The sequence below is a fragment of the Hemicordylus capensis genome, chromosome 10 (genome assembly GCF_027244095.1).
Source record: "Hemicordylus capensis ecotype Gifberg chromosome 10, rHemCap1.1.pri, whole genome shotgun sequence".
Lineage (NCBI taxonomy): Eukaryota > Metazoa > Chordata > Lepidosauria > Squamata > Cordylidae > Hemicordylus > Hemicordylus capensis.
Genome location: NC_069666.1, coordinates 29,212,260 through 29,229,786, shown reverse-complemented (window position 1 = coordinate 29,229,786; position 17,527 = coordinate 29,212,260). Strand labels below are relative to the sequence as shown.

The window sequence follows — 17,527 nt, the reverse complement described above, 5'->3', positions numbered from 1 at the left end:
GGCGGAGTCAGGAGTCCTGAGTCTGTCTTAACCCCATTTTGCTTTGGCGGGCATCAGGACCACCTCTTTCACTGGGAGAGTAACTCCTGACTGAACCCTACATGAATGGTTTGTATTGGAGCTGCTAACAACTCATGGGTAAATTATTAATTGATTAGATTTTAAGCAGTTTAAACGTTCAATCCCTTAAGCAATCTTTACGTCCCTTCTTCTCACCTCCTCCCCTTTTGCAAGACAATGAAGGGAGAAGGGAGTGTACGGGTGCCATGTTCATTTTGGTAGCAGCAAACCTCCTTACATCGCAGTTGGACCATTGGCACAGAATGAAGGGATCTTATTATTAAGAAAGATAATTTAAGATCTCAGAGCCAGCATGGTCCAGCAGATTCACATCTAAACTCAGCCATAGCCTTGGGCAAGCCATCTTACTATTGGGGCCTCTGTTCCTGCATTTGCAAAATGAAAGCATTAATGCTTTATCTGCGGGTCAAACTAGATATGGGAAGGGTAGGACGAGGGTCCTACCCAGTTTTGAGAGTGGTGTGTGCTCCCAATTTTTGATCACCTTTGAGAGAAGAACAAGGTAGGAGGCACCAGCAGTGATCGCCAGAGAACTTCCTACTGGGTAGGAAGGCTTTTCCTGATACCTCGTTCAGCAGCGGGGTAGGATGGAGCTTAAAGCCTACTACTCTAAGCATATGCTGTGCTCATTTTCCTCCCTGGTCAAATAGCAAGTGGGTGGGGTTAAAATGAAAGGGTCATAGTTGTGTGTGGGAATGTGGATACATTTTGAACTAAAATGGAATGAATCTTGTAATAAACAGATGGTAGCGAAGGTCCCATTGGTGAAAAAATACCCATTGCTTTCAGTGATGCTGCATGGATCCGTTTGTATAGTTGTATTCACAGACCTTGCTTTCCTTTGCATCCGAGACTGGTCGAGCTGCAACAGCAATTAAAATTAATCAGATCTTTTATATACGTTATCTCGGGTTTTGAATTGTTCTTCACATGCAGTATTTTGTTTCCTTGCATGTTTCTAGCTTTTAACAACATTAGGCAACATCTGATTTGAATCAATCTTGTGTTTATGCTGAACAGTTGCGCAGGATTAATTTTTTACATGCTGTAAATGTGCAATATATGTGTAAGAGCAACAAAACAGATGACATACCCGGAAAAACTAGTTTTGGAATTGGTACTTTATACAAATATTAATAAAGAACTGAAAAACACACAGAGGGAGACTTTGATTAAATCTCTAAGGGCTTTTGACTCTAATCTCTGAGGGCTTTTGGCTATGAGAGAGTTTTATTCCAAATGAAGCAATAAAAACAGCATCAAGGTGGAAAGAGATGAATCATCTTTAGACAAGATAATTGTCTATTTAAAGGTATGATATTTAGCGAGGGTAGATTTTTTTTTTTGAATGGATTATGACAATCTCTGTTACAACCTGGATGTATGATTAAAGAAATCTGAGTAAACGCAGAGCTCAGAAAAGTGGATTCAGTGTGTGACCTTGGCCTAAATGAGTAAAAGGGAAATTTCCTTGTTGACAAGGAGCCAGTCTGCATGATGTTCCATCCCAAGGAACAGTTTGCCTTCATTTCTCTGTCCCTTTAGCAGCAGGGATGCAGTTTCCCATGGTAGCTTTCTGGACTACTTTTGTAAGGCTTGGCATGGAAGGGAACAACATCATCCATGCCCCAGGTGTGACCCCCTGGCTCAATGGTTACTGAAGCTGCTAGGGGAGGAGCCAGTAGGAAGTGACAAGCATACTGCTAAATTCCATAAAAGCAGGTTCCTAGAGTGAGAGGTGCACACAGACTTCTGTGTTTGTTCCCTCACTTTGCATTTTCATGGTATAGTTTGTGGTAATCACTTCCCTTTGCCTGGATATACAGCTGAGAATTAATGGAATTGCTTCCAAGCTACTAAAGTACGATGATTGTGCTTATCCAGTTTGCATTAACCTTCTAGGCAGAGATTAACGTAGAACCAGGTGTCTAGAACGGGTGCATCTCAGTCACTTGCTAGTGGTCCAGTAGTGTTCATGCCATCTTTGGAAAGCTCAGGGAGAGGAGGGGAGGAATCGAATCGAATCAGCTGTGGAATGTCTCTAAATGATAGATTCTCTCAGGGCTTAGCAACAGGGCACTAAGCCTTGCCTGACCACCATCCTTCTTCTCTTGGAAGGCTCAAAAATATTTTTCCAACAGCAAAATAGACATATTTGTTCTTTTGGTGTTGGTTGGGAGATACATTGAGAATCCAGCATCAAGCTGCCAGGCAGATCAAACAGAAGTAAAAGAATCAAGCCTGAACAAATTTGACTGAACAACAAAAATATTTATTGAGGTGCTTCACACAATTGGTGTGAAGCGCCGTTGGGGCTAGTGCAGGGAGAGCGGGCTTAGCCTTCTCTCCCCGCACACGGGCAGGGAGCCGTCCCTGGGTGGCTAGATCTGCCGCCCACACGATTGCTGGCTCCGTCATGGGGGCGGTGGGGACTGGGGCCCAGCCGGCCCCTGGAAACGCCAAGATGCCCTGCGCAAGTGCGCGGTGCATTCTGGAGAGACCCCTTTAGCCTTCCGGGAGGGGTCTCCTCGTGTGTTGCCATGGCGTGGAGCCGTGCTGTGGCAGCACACGATCAACCAGGCGGGGTTAGCGGAGCGCTCACTCCGCTAACCTCATTTAAGGGGAGGGGTACTTTTGGCAGTTTGCTGCTGGGAGCCGCAGGGCTGCTGTGGCAGCAGACGACCCGGGGCTCCCTTAGCCCGATTTCTCTTGGTCGTGTGAATAGCTTCATTTAGTTTGAGAAGTCATGTGCTAAAAACAGCCTGCTAAGAAGCAGAAAAGGCAACATTCTGCTGATTAAGTAGGACAGTTAGTCCCCTTCTCAGTAAGCCATAGATTCTTGTTCATCACAGGAAGAGGAGAATTGCAAAAGCCTAGATGGTTGATAGATGGGGGTGTACAGAATGAGCCTAAAATAAATGGGTTTTAAAAGAATGTGATCCTTGGTTAAGAAGTTATTTACAGAATATAGAGCTAGAGTGATGTTCCCCTAACCGACTGAATTGAACTGTCCCTAGGTCATGGCACATGAGCTGTTCTCCACATTTAGTCTCAGATTCATTGGAAGATGATAAATGATGACCACCTGAAACAAGACGCTGTATCCTTTGCACATGGAGAGAAATAATGCTGATGCATCACTGCCAAGAACTGTTCTCTGATCCATTCTCTGAAAGCTTCCCCCGCCCAGGGCAAACTGAATCTTGATACTTGCAGCTCCTTCCAAAACTTCAGTGCAATATCGTGCCAGTCTTTGTTAATACAGAATCATCTAGAAATCCAGGTGTAAAAGAAGCAACAGTGAAATATCTTGTTACAAACACTCACACCATTGCGAGCTCCATCTTCATTCCATGAAGATTCTTGAACATTGAAGTAAACAGCCGAAAAAGACGACAAAGCAGAGAGGTCATGAGCTCATTTTCAACTTTTGGATGTATCTGAGGAATACTGGATCATCACAGTTGCCAAAAAGGGATTTCTTACTGGGACCTTATAGTGGTACATGGTGATAGAAACCAAGCTGGCTCATTTTCAACTTTTGGATGGATCTGAGGAATACTGGATCGTCACACTTGCCAAAAAGGGATCTCTTACTGGGACTTTATAGTGGTACATGGTGATAGAAACCAAGCCTGCCATTTCTGAGTACTTGAAACTTACAAGAACAAAACCTTCAGAATTAAACAAGCTGCTAGTTCTAATCCAAGGCTTGTGCAGTATATTCTAAAAATCTACTAGCAAGGCGTTTATGGTAGAGCAAAAAGCTGCTATAAAACTGACTGGAAATATAGTATCTGTAAAAACCTCTGCAAAATGACAATTTTACAGAAAATTTATGTAGATTAAAAATAATACTAGTAATGGACTGGAATTTTCAAAGGACACAAGAGGGAATAAAAGTTTAACCATAAATCTCAGCTGGAATATTCAGGCAATGAGAATTTTCTGTGAATCACTTGGGGAAAATCAACTTCTGGTAGCTGGGCTCAAATCTACACAGCTTTTAAAGAGACAAAAATAGAAACATTCAGACTCTAAGGCTCCAATTTTAAAACATAGCTTTTTGAGTTACTCTTATTTTACTGGAACTAATAAGTGAATGTAATTATATGTTCACCACAATGAAAGTCCAGAGTTTTGTTACTGTAATTGCATAGTGTAAAATGACAGATGACATTATTTTATAATGCATAAAACTGCCAGAAGTTTTATGCAGCTCATTGTGACAAACATACATTTTCCAGCTCCTGGTGATGCAGTCGGAAATGCAGATAGCCAAGAGGAGGATGTCATGGCAGTGCCATGAGGAACAGAGTCCCTCAGAGAGTGCCAGTGTTTATCATGGCTTTCTCTTCAGTCATTCTCTTTTAGCTTTTCATAATTTTATTCTTCATTCTGCTTCATGGTTCACCTCTACTTCTCTTCTGCATTTTTCTCTCTCTAATTCTAACTTGACTTGTCTATTAGTAAATGGCAGGAGATAAAATTCTGGGCCTCTGACAACAAAAGCCTGAGTGATTGTGGTGAGTTAGGACTGGCACAGAAAATCCCATAGATAGGGATGGATGAAGACATTAATGTTTAGCATTAAGCATTAGGTGCTTCACTGTCACGTTATCTGGAAAGAAATGAATTTGGGTGTAACTGTGAGCAGCCTATTGGTTCTAAGAGAAGATGTTGAAGATATTAGGACAGAGATTTTAAGAGGGCATTGCACAGTGTGATATTTCTTTGGATCATTTTGGCTGTGACGCTGGAGGAGAAATTATCTTTAGGGAAGAAATATTGGAGCAGTGAGTGAAGATGAGGTTGCAGTACCACATTTGGAAATAAGCATCTCTGTTGATTGAAGAAGGGAAAAGGACATAGTGTCTGAAGTGTTGTAATGATATTACAGTACAAGATGTTGCATTTGTTGTGAAGGAACAGTAAAGGGATGAGAGTTAAAAGATGGTGTGTCAGAAAGACAGAGGTGGCCGGCACCCATAGCAGCAATGAGTGATGGGCAGGACCATTTGCAAGCTGCCTTTGCCCAAATGATGTCGCTGATCAGGACCTTTCACAGAAGGATCCATTTCTCTGACCTAGATTTTTAAGGGCAACTCGAAGTCACTACAAATGGAAAGACCGATAATCTTTTCTAGAAGACAACTCTGCCTGTTCTTGTTGCTGCAACCAGGAGTGAGGCAAATATCATTGGGTCTTCCATCTCCCTAGAAAAGGGTACAAGAAAAGGGATTATTTTGGAAGCAGTATTGAATAGTTTTATATGAGGGGAGTGTACAGTGTGGGTGGAGTAAAGATGCAGATAGAAAATATACTCACAGCAAAGAAAAGACTCTTTCCTTTCCTTTTATTATGTATTGCTCCTACCTGTTTTTGCTTGTTGTATAACAAGCAAAATTTGCAATATTTTGCTTGTTGTGTACATGGACACAATCTCACAATCACTCCACTGGTGCCATTCCTTTTCTGAACACGCAACTCAGTTTTCCTGTTAATTTTCACAGCTTCCCTGCACCTGGGCCCTTTTTCATACAGTCTTGTGAAATGTGCCTATGGTACCAAAAGCATTGCATACCATAAATCATTGGAGGCAACCACCAGTGGTGGTGAATGGTTTGGAATCTAGGGGACCCAGTTAAAACCAAAACCCCTGTAGCATACTTTTGCCATGGCTAGTATTTATTCTTGCAGATGGGACTTAAATGTAGCCTTACCTTTCCTTGTGTTAAGGGTTTGTGGGGATTGGTTCTGACTTGAAAGCTGTTGCAGTCAAACACCATAAACTTCAGTTGACTTCTTGACTAAATTTACTAGCAAACATCCTATTGAAACTTTGTAGTCCTTTAGCCTACTCTCTGAGTAGTACTATTGAGAAATCTAGTCATGATGTTAGCCATTATAAGTATTAATCCAATGTTAACCATACTTTAGCAAAACAATGCAGAAATGAGCCAATAACCTTATCAATCAGTGCACTTTTATTTTATGCAGTGTTATAGTATAAAATACTATTCTGTAGTACCATTTTGTTTTAGAATATGTACTTTGTTTTAATAAATTTTTATAATAACTTAAACTGGTTTCCCATTCTTTTTTAAAAAAAATATAGATAATATTTTTTATAAATTTGATGCTTTTACCCCACCCCACCCCCCACATTGAGGTTGCTTGAAAGGTTTGGTGGGGGGCGGGTAACAATTTTCCTTAAGAAAGATTTATAATAGTGTCACTGCTGCTACGCAACCATCTTCATAAATGCCTGTCCTGACCCATTGACAGGACCTGGTTCAAGGTTTATACTGTCATGCACCCACTAGCTATTTCCACATTGGGGCAAAAAGGTTTTCCAAGATTAGAATATTGATTTGCAATTATTCTGGAACTCTAAGAGTTCATTCTTCTCAAGCTGTGGTCAGAAGATCTTTTCTTTGTGTAATGAACTTCAGTACTTATTGGGCAAAATCCAGCCAACTTTTAATCAAATATTCAACTCTCCCATTGAAATGAGTGGTACTTACTTTTGGTGCATTGGGGAAATGACTTGATTAGCAAGCCAGAGGTTGCTGGTTCGAATCCCTGCTGGTCTGTTTCCCAGACTATGGGAAACACCTATATTGGGCAGCAGCAGCGATATAGGAAGAGGCTGAAAGGCATCATCTCGTACTGCGCTGGAGGAGATGGCCATGGTCAACCCCTCCTGGATTCTACCAAAGACAACCACAGGGCTCTTGGGTCGCCAGGAGTCAACACTGACTTGACGGCACACTTTACCTTTAATTTTGGCTGGAATGAACCAGTCATCCTTCAGTAGCTGGCCGTACATTGCTTCAAGCTCTTTTTTAAAGAAGCATTTATAATTTCCAGCATAAAATAAATAATGGATCACACCTTGAATTGAAAAAGAGTACCTTTCAACAGCCATGTGTAAAACAACAGTTGGACGTGGGTCTGTCTCAAATACTCCTGTACCTTTTTGACCCAGAAAGTTCAGTATAAGCTTATCGCATTTGCAGGCAGTGCTTTCAATGCTGGTCTTCCATATGTATGTATCGAAAGATGAGTGGTGGTTTTTGTAGGTTTCTTAAGTTAACAGTGTCGTTCACTAGAAAAATATTCTCATAATATTGCTGACTTGTTTCCTGTTATGTTGATTGTTTGACTTAAAACTCTTTTCTAATATATGGGTCTATTAACAACGCTCTTATTAATTAAACATAGATTTTTAAAGTATTGCACAATCAGAACATTTAAAAACATTTTACATCTATGTATATAGCACAGAGACTATTTTAGATGGGAATCTGCTTTATCCCAAATAAGAAACCAACTCTTTCTCAAGAGTTCATTAAAACAAACAATCCCTTTGCTATAGTTTCCCTTTTTTATTTCAGTATATTTTATAAGCAAAGGTGAGAGCTATTGAGAAATCCATTTAATTGAGCATATGTTTATAGAAAATTCCTATTTATATTGCCCCTGGTCTCTCTCACAGTTTTCTTATGCTGACATAGTAAAAACCATTTATTATGATTTTCCTTGGCTCACAGCCCCTGTTGTTGAATTTATTTGGCCAAACAAGGAGGTTTATGAGTGTGCTTTCCTGTGTGTCCAGTACAAGTGGCAGCTGGCATATAAAGCACGTAGGAATGTCCGTATGGGACCAGACCCCCCGCCCCAGTCCTGCTATGTTGCCTCATAGTGTGAGGGTGGGGTGTTCCTGGGAGGGATGAGTGAAGTACGCCGGGAGGTATACTCCCAGTAGAGTCATTCAGAGCATGAAGGTCATCCCAGCTGCCCAGCTAAAGCAAGCAGGCACCTATATAGGAAGCTGCAAAGGAATGACAGGCTATTGAAATAAATGAAATGTAATAACCCTTGAGTCATGGGTGTTATGGTTTTCCAGACCCATCTTGGTATGCGGCATCCCAGCCCTAACAGGTTTTGACAACAGCCTGTATCCTGTTTAGTGCCTCCTTCCTTGCTGGCTGCAGAAGGTTTCCTCCGGCAGGCCAGAACAGCTGCCTCCCTCCTCCCACTCTTGCCTGGAGGTCCTTCAAGTTCTGGGACCCTCCTGCTGCGACTGCAAATGTGATTTCCCACACACAGAGGGGCAGCAGGATCCGGCTTTCCTGCAAACACCCAGGGCTTTTCTTTCACACTCACTTTTCAGCTCTGATAACAGGGTCTAAATGATAATGGCTGGCTAGAGTCTCCTTGTTGAGGCATATTCAACTGATTCATTCTCCTGCTGTTTTCTGCTGATGCCCACAAGCTGCATTGCAAGGGACTTGGGCAGGAGACAGTCCCAGCTGGTTGGGCCCCCTGTGAAGTGGCAAGGAAGAGGGCGCCATTCTTGGTTTTCCACTACAGGCCCCAGAATGTATCCGGCTGTTTCTGTGGTTGGACTTGGCCCATGCTCCAGCCCCCTCCCCTCCCTCTGATCTGGAACCAAGGCTACCTCTTGGCTCTGTCCATCTCCGGAGCGGGAGTTCCCCTTCCCTAAGGTTGAGGACCTCTGATTTGACTAGAGGGGCCAGCCAGGGCCTTAGACATACATCGTGCCGTGTGGAGGCCTGCAAGCCGACATTCATGCCGCGTTATACAAAAAGTCGCCGCCACAGAACAAACGCAACAATAATCTGGTCCTCCTCTGTGTCCTTACCCATCATCCTCTGAGGTGGAGTAGGTAGTCATGCATGAAAAGGCCTCCTCAGTGGTTACCGGAGGCTCTGGAGTTCCCTCCCCAAGAGGCTGCTCTCCTTACCCTTTGCGGTTTTTTGCGGGGTGAGAAAGATGGGGCTTTGGGGTGTGCTTCCTCTTGAAAGAAGAGCTTCCCCATCTCAGATAATTTTCAAAAGGCTCTAAAGACCGTGTTGTAGTTCTGTGATTCAACAACATTTTTAATTAGATATGTAAACTAATTATCTAATTAATTAGACATGTACACTATAAACCTTTTTAAAAGCTCTTTTAATGTTTTGTTTGTAATTTTTATTGTGTGTTATACTGTAAACCACCTGGAGATGCAAGCTTGAGGCATTATACAAATGTGTTAAACTGCAGCAGCTGTCAAGATCCTCCAACAGCTAGCTGTTTCCTAGATGCTGTTACAAAATGGCTACTGTTGTATTGGTGTACACTGTATAACTGAATTCTTATCTGAATGTAGTACAATTGTCTCTCGCCAACCATGAGGGTTCCGTTCCTGGAAACCCTTGTGTTTGGCGGATTTGCGGTTGAGAAGGCATAGCAATGCATGGGAAAAGGGGTTAGGGGGATCGTGGTCGGAAAAGACGGGGGGGAAAGGTAAAAATAGAAAAGCCACCCTGATCCCTGAAATGACCCCCTGACCCCCAGAAATGACCTCAAAAAAGCCCAAATTTGAAAAAAAAATGTTGCTGAACCGTAGATACTCAGGTTGTGGTTGGCGAGGGTGGACACAATTTCCCAGATACTCAAATCCACAATTGGGAAAGGGACGAGAAGGGACGACTTCTGTTGGTTTGCTTGTATGTCTGATCAGTGGTCATAGACAAGCTATTTTTTCAATGTGCTAAATAAACAAACTATCCTATGAGCCATTTGCAGATAGGGCAACGTAGCTCCCACGATCCGCTGCTCCCTGCATATTTAATTGGATTGCTGCAACTTCTTGTTGTTCTGTGTCATTTTGCTGCCATTTCCGCACATTCATGTAGGCATATTATTATGCTTCAATATTTTATATACCCATTACAGCAAAGTAGTTCTTAAATTCTATGCAAGAAAGGTGGAATTAAAGTAAATCCATAAAGTTAAATTAGTCCTCTGAATCATGAAACTAGTTCCCTGTTTCCTTCTGTAATTTATGTATGTGTTTAACAATCGCACTTTGAAAATGTTTCCACTCTGCAAAAAGATACAATTATTCTTTGTAATTAGGCCTGAAATTAGTCATTTGCTGTTTTAAGGAATGACATGGATGTGTAACATTTTCAGTTTGACAAACAGTGCTTTTTTGTTGTTAAAGGCACACCTTTACAGTCTTTCTTTCTTTTCTTCACAGATTGAGTTGCAAAAGAGAAAAATGAAGCAAAAGGAACTGTTTATATATCAGCTTTTGGAAAAAATATCTTTTCTTGAAGGAGAGGTAAGGATTACATTTAACTAAATGAACAAAAGTTATTTACCTGCTGATGCTTGACTCATTCCCTCCTATTTAAAAAAATCTCAGAACTCACCTGTTCCAGCTAACAAACATCCACCTTGTTATGGATGGATGTTCATATTCCAGCATTTGCCTCCTCCGGTTTTTAGTTATTTTGTCCTCTGTTGTTATGGATTATACTATTACACTGGTGAATATCAAGCCACAAGGGTCAGCGTGTGAAAATTCACCGAAAGGGTTTTCTCGCACTGCCCACGAGCAGTTAGATTTGGGAGATGGGAGTGAAAGAGTATGAGAAGGCTGCCCACCTGCTTACGTTCTCTAGATGAAATGGCACATGCGGAGAGGGAGAGCGAGGAACACTGAAAGTAGTCAGTGGGCCCACAAGTATGCTATGAGACTATTGGACTGTTCCAGCTGAGTTCAGGATCTAAGGCACTGGTAAGTGCTGTAAAGGGGGATCTGTATTTAGAGAATATAAACCAAGGAATACCATTGTGGAAGTCATGGGCATGATAGTTCCCATCCCCTGATGATCCAGTAGATAGAGAGTTCCTCACTCAACAGCCCTGTGAAGCAGGTTAGGCTGAAGAAGAGAGTGAGTTATCCAAGGGCACCCGATCCTCTTCATGGCTGAGCAGAGATTAGAACCCGGATCTCCCCAGTTCAAGGCTGAGGCTCTTGCAGCTCTACCACACTGGCTTTCAGCTATTTCTCTCTCCTTTTCTCCACTTCCCATTAAAGAACATTTCTTTTCACTTTCCTGGACTTTTCCTTTAAGCAGCTCTCCTCCCCTCTTGGCTACTGTATTCATAACCATCATCTGCTGCGATTGCTTCCTCTAAATGATGCCGGCCTTTTGCCCCGTCTGGAAGAAAACCTCATTTTGACACTTGTGTGAGAGAAACGCTTTGCTTTACAATGTGCGTGAGCAAAGAGCAACTGGGGCAGCATGTTGGCATCCTGCGTTTTGAGGAGATGTGCTGAAAATGAATGTCTTGCAGAATAAAGAACTGCAAGACCGTTTGGACTACTTGATGGAGATGCAGCCCAGAGATGATGTGGAAACCAGAGACGTTGGAGTGGGATGTGACCTGCCACGGAGGTACGTGAGCTTCTGTCCATTATGGGTCCATTCTGTCCGGGCCCAGAAAGAGCGGCCGCAAGCCTCTCCCCACCCCCACCCCCGCGGATTTCAGAAATGTACCCATTTTGTTGGAGGAGGGGGAGAAAACTGTACTTGTCTGTTCCCCTGGGTGAAGCTTTGCTCCGAGGCAAAATGAGAAACAGTTATTGGCCGCGTGTAATAAACGTTAATAGGTTTGCTGTATTTTTACTTGCCAGAGGCACCTTTGTCTTCGCAGCCTGCAAAGCAAGCCATTTCACGAAAGCAATTTAACGAGGCACTAACCAAATTACTCAGCTGTGATTTTGCCCTCCTGACATTACAACCAACTACACGGGTTTGCACAGTTGCTGCCTCAAGCTCAAACTGGGAAAGTTAGACCATTTCCCAAGCCCCAAGGGCAGCCCTTTACAGGGAGCACTTTCTGGGGGCTCTCAAGGTGCCAGAGCTTCTTGACGTGGTCCATTTGGAAGTTTGTCCTTGACCTTTGCTCTGTTTTGCTTTATGGAGTGGCTTATTCTCCTGTTGAATGTCTATAAGTAAAGCAGAGTAATGAATTGGTATGGATTGTGGAGAGCTCAACCAGACACATCAGTACAGGAAATGGGGCAGACACTGGCAGTCTCTCGCAAGGGACCAGAAGACATTTTTCATGCAGTTTGTCAATAGCTACTTGTCATTCATCAAACACAGCATGATGTAACAGACAAAAGGAATATATATATTTTTAATCTGATATTAAAAAATGGCAACATGAAGAAACTAATTCAAGGGTTTGCAACCAGATGATGTTGGATTACAGCTCCCAGAATCCTCAGCCAAATGGCTGTATTTTTACTTGCCAGAGGTCTCAGCACGCCCCTGGAAGATCTCCAAGGGTCTTCCAAATATACTAAATAACACCCCCACCAAATATAACAAATAAAAATAAATAAATACGGTGGCAAACTTCACCCAAAGTGCCAGGAGTGGGGAAAATCCGGCCACCACTCATGGACATTGCTAGGAACTTAAAAGATCAGAGGCCCTGGCCCACAGCCCCCTTCTGCTTTTGATAATTAAATCCAATCATATCTGCCCACCAAAAATAATTGAGTATGTTTTTTTTAAGTCTCCAATATACAGCACCTCTGAAGGTGACAGCAGCATAGAGTTAGATGAGGCTATGATCTCTCTCCCATGCTCCATGGAGGAGGGAGGTGGCTGTTGAGATTCAGGACTCTGAGCATTTCATTGGGGGCCCATTCCCCATGGGCCTCCCCCTAATGGTGACCCTGCTGACCCCACTGGTTTAGGGGCATCATACCTCTGAATGCCAGTTACTGGGGAGGAACAGCAGGTGGTGGGGAGAGGGCTCTTGCCTTCATGCCTTGTGTGGGGCATGAAGAGCCCAGAGGCAGCTCTTGGCCACTATGGGGAGGAGGCAGCTAGACTTTGGTCTCATCCAGCAGGCCTCTTTTAAAGTTCTTATTGAATACACAGCTTAACTTCTAGGGCCAGAACCATATGCATAGTAGTAAAGCAGTTTATATCCAGTTTTGATCCTTGAAATTTGCAAATTTCAGCCGAACTCTGAAATGTCTAACATCATGTGCTGTTGGTGTTTCTTCAGCGCTGAAAGCAGCAGCAGCAGCAGGGTGCCTCCCGAGGTGGTGAAGCCTACCAGGACATACACTCCCTTCATGAGAGTCCTGGAGTATTCCTCAAGGCACAGCCCGTCCCGTAACCTCCCAGACCCAGGCGTCCCTCACAAGTGATCTGCTGCCTGGCCTCCCTGCAGCTTGAAGGATGGATGAGGACCACCTGCATGAGGCCAACAAGAAAGAAACCCTTCAGTGACTTGGTGCCTGAAGTTGCAGGAGACCAGAGGTGAGCCAGACTGCATCACCTGTGGCTGCTTCCAGGGAGGAAGCTGTGCTATGCCAAAGGGACGGCTGTACAGTTTGTCCCGTGGCTGAGAGTCCTCACTGTGAAGGGGAATGCATCTATCATTTGAATTGTAATCTGTTACTTAATATCGCAAGGAGTAGCACCCCTATTTTCCACAAGGGCATTCCCTCCCAAGTTGCTCCTTTGCTTTCCTGGAAAGGGGATCAAGTTCTGCTTCTGAAAACACTGCCTAGGATTCCAGGGCTCCATAAGATGCCGGTGGAGACCGTCCACTGTGCATCCAAGTACTCCATGCATTTCAGCGCCCCACCAGCCCTGGAGAGCCTCGTTGAAGGGAACAGAAATCACTCCACAGCAGTACTTGGCTGACTGCATCCCAGGACTTGGCTTTTTGCTGGGGGTGCACTTTGGTTTCTAAACTCAAGCACAACAAAGGTGTTAACTGCCAAGTTTATTTTAGTGGCCAGTAACCTCAACTTCTGAACCTTCTGCATTATTTTGCTGAAAGGGACTTTTCCTGCCTTCCTGTATCCACCTTTTGCCTGTCTCCAGGAAAAATAGCATTCTTGGTGCATTATAATACATGGAAGTTTTCACACTGCTGTTCATAATCTTTGTAAGTTTGTATATTTAAAATCTCTGGATTTTGTTCTGCTTAAATATTGTTAAAAATACTTTATGCTGAAGCTTCAACGGGACTTGACTAAACCAACCGTGTATATATTTTATATGTATAGTATATATTTATATAGTATTATGTTCTGTTTAATGTCACTCAAGAGCATACTGGAGGGGTTGACTTTCCCTCAAAGCACCCTAACACATAGCACAAATGAGAAAAGTTAAAGCAGGAAATTGGATTCAGAATCTTTTGCCTGGTGCTTTTTAGGCCTCTCTGGGCTGTTGCTGGTATGTTTCATATTCAACCCTATACTTGACTGAAGAGTTCTTCATGGATTTGCACTATTTAAACAGTCAGTGATGCAGCACATTCTGCAGGATGGCTCTGGATCAGTGTGGGTCTGCTGGAAAACTTTGCAACAAGATAATTTATTGCTTGTTTCACTTTTGACTCTCCTGTTCTGCATCTTTCTTCACTAAGCAGATTTCACTGTGATGCCAAAATGAAAAGGTCTGCACTGTTGCTGTTGGAAATCCTTTCTCATTCGGTGCATTGCCAAGGTTTATTGTCCAGTTACAGTTACTTCTTCACGTGACTTCATAATGTGTTTGGTCATTTGAATCTCAAACCCCAGTTGGGGCAATGAAGAGTCTCCCATTAAAATCGGCTTGATGTGCCAAATAATGTCACCCTGAAACATGATCTGATGCTCAGAATCTGGGGCTAAAAAGACGCAGTGGCCTTAGTCTGCTTTGGGAAGATGGACAAGAGATAAATATAATGATCTGTGAACTGGAATGATGTGATGTCTTGGATGACACCTCAGATGGTATAAAGACTACAGTTCACATGATTTGGTATCTCACCTGACCTACCACAAATCCACTTTTGGAAAAAGGTATACAAAGTCCAATAAAAATGGCAAATAAATAGAAGAGAACCTCTAGGATGTGCTGAAGGGGAATGCATTAATGCAAATTAATTCCACAATGCGTTCATTCACCGGAATGAAGTTCTCTTCTATCACAAGGCACCTCCTAAGGCTTTTAAGTTTGTGTGCTTTCAGTCGTCTCTCCTGATGAAGACATTTGTTGCAACATGTTTGTCAATTCATTGAAAACACTCTCCTTTGGCACCTGCTTTTGAGGTTTGTCTCTGTATCTTTTGTTGTTTTTGTTATGGGTCTCCTTTCCTGTGTTTGCAATAAAAAGAGCAGCTGTGGGCCAGATATGGGCTGTGCCTACAATGCCACGTGTGGCAATTCTGCCCTGCAACACGGACAAAGTTGAACCAGAAACACTGGAGTGATGCCAACACAATTCTGCCCAGTGAAGCAACCAGGTCACGCCCTTGTCAGGGTGTCGGCAAGTAGCTAGTGGGTTTGTGCCTGAAGTGAGACCTCACCTACTGCTTTTTGTCTCCCTTTCCTGCATCTTCCAAGTTTTCCAGAGGCCCCCATCAAATTTGGGGGAGAGGAGAGCTGGTCTTGTGATAGCAAGCATGAGGTGTCCCCTTAGCTAAGCAGGGTCCACCCTGATTGCATATGAATGGGAGACTAGAAGTGTGAGCACTGGAAGATATTCCCCTCAGGGGATGGAGCCGCTCTGGGAAGGGCAGAAGGTTCCAAGTTCCCTCCCTGGCAGCATCTCCAAGACAGGGCTGAGAGAGACTCCTGCCTGCAGCCTTGGGCAAGCTGCTGCCAGTCTGTGTAGACAATACTGAGCTAGATAGACCAATGGTCTGACTCAGTAGATGGCCACTTCCTATGTTCCTAAATTGCCTACTTACAGCAATCAAGAAATAACTGCCCACTATAATTCTGCCAAAGAAAACCACATGGCTCTGTGGTTGCCAGGAGTCGACACCGACTCGCCGGCACAACTTTACCTTTATTTGGGTGCAGGGTATTGTTCTAGTTTAAGCTTTAATCTGACTGTGCCTTATAGCTCTTAAAATGCTCGGCCAAAGAGAAATTTTGAAACTCTCTGAAGAGCAGGGTGTTTCAGAATATGCTGTATGATTTCAGAGACTTTCACCTTTGCCCCTGCTTGCCTGGTCTTAAAACATGTCTGCTACAGTGTTAGTTGATCCTTCTGCCATGGCAACTGGGGTGCCTACTTGAATAAAGACTCGTTGCAAGTTGCATTCTGTACAGTTTATTCCATATATTTAACAGGCAAAAATCATAAATATGAGGCAGCTAATTCCCATGTTTTAATATCTTGCACTTTAATGTTTGTAACCTGGATGCCCTTGTGAGATGTAGAAGGTTGTTCGAACTGGAGGTAAAAATGTGGTTTGAGCCCTTCGCCTAAAGCAGGTCTTTTCTTCACATCCTTTCGACCTGGGGTTCTCAAACTTGGGTCCCCAGTTGACTTTGGACTGCAGCTCCCTTTGTCCCCAGCTACAATGGCCTTTGGAGAGGAATAATAATAATAATAAACCTCTCCAACAAACATTGGTTTTATTCCAAGTCTTTCCCTGGTTTGGTAGCACTGCTTACAGTAACTGCATGTTACCTCGACACATCTGAAGCCTTCTTGGCTGGCCTCCAGTTGTCTAGAAATAACCCTGACTTTCCCTCTATCTGTACCAGATAAGCTGAGGGTTTTAAATTATACTTTGATGAAACAGAAGGTTGGGAAATTTAGGACCAACAAGAGGAAGGACTTTTTCACACCACGCAAAATTAATCTCTGGATTTCTTTGCCACGGGATGTGGTGATGGCCACCAGCTTGGATGGCTTTAAGAGAGGCTTAGACAAATCCATGAAGGTCTGGTCCATCAGTGGCTACTAGTGTGATGGCTGTGTGCTACCTCCAGCCTCAGAGGCAGGATGCCTCTCCATACCAGTTGCAGGGGAGTAACAGCACCAGGAGAGAGGGCATGCCCTCACCTCTTGCCTGTGGGCTCCCAAGAGGCATCTGGTGGGCCACTTTGTGAAACAGGATGCTGGACTAGATGGGCCTCCTTGGGCCTGATTCAGCAGGGCTGCTCTTACGTTCTTATGATTTGTCAAAGCCCAAACAGGGATGCATGTGAAAGAAGTCTGTATCCCGAATGCTCCTCCTCTGTGCATACAACTAGAACAAGATCCCGCAGGCAAAAGCTGCACCTTTTGGTAAAAATCCAACCAGGCTCTTGACAGGTGAGCTCTTAGCAATGAATGAGAACAAGAGTGCCTCTTGAAAGCAACAAGCTATGCGTGCAAGTCACACCTGAAGCTGCCCTTGACTTCTTGGCCCCTGGCTTTGCTCCTCTCTGAATTACTCCTCTTGTTCCAGGGTGCTTCCCAGACAATACTAGGAAACGCCTCTCCTGAGTCAGAGGGACCGGAGCCTGGACTCTGAGACCGTATTAGGGTTGTGTGTTTCACCTAGCTGCCTTTCAGTGACAATTTCCTTTGTGGTTTGAATGTGTGTGGGCAGAAAACTGCATCACCGAAGGGCTCACCCTCCTGGGCCGCGCACGCACGGATTGCTCCATGTGGCTGTCAAGATATCCTTCCAGATATCTGTCATGGTCACATGAAATGGGTTGGCAGAGGATTCAGGGAAGGCCAAGCAAGGCCCTTAAATAAACACACTCCATAAATCAGGGTGTTGCGGTAGCAGTTTCCTGCACTGAGCAGGGCGGTCCAGCCCTCACACT

General features: G+C 43.7%; 1 protein-coding gene across 3 annotated transcripts in view; it reads left to right on the top strand.

Moving 5' to 3' along the window:
* Window positions 1–17,527, top strand: part of MYZAP (myocardial zonula adherens protein) — a 59,313-nt gene that overhangs the window by 29,306 nt on the left and 12,480 nt on the right. For 2 of the 3 annotated variants that reach the window (XM_053272533.1, XM_053272534.1), the window contains exons 11-13: window positions 10,136–10,219; window positions 11,242–11,342; window positions 12,976–16,018. In XM_053272533.1, the coding sequence (XP_053128508.1) occupies window positions 10,136–10,219; window positions 11,242–11,342; window positions 12,976–13,120 (330 nt within the window). In that variant the 3' untranslated portion in view covers window positions 13,121–16,018. Of the gene's footprint in view, window positions 1–10,135; window positions 10,220–11,241; window positions 11,343–12,975; window positions 16,019–17,527 lie in introns of those variants that run through there. The other variant, XM_053272536.1, reaches the window with a different exon arrangement.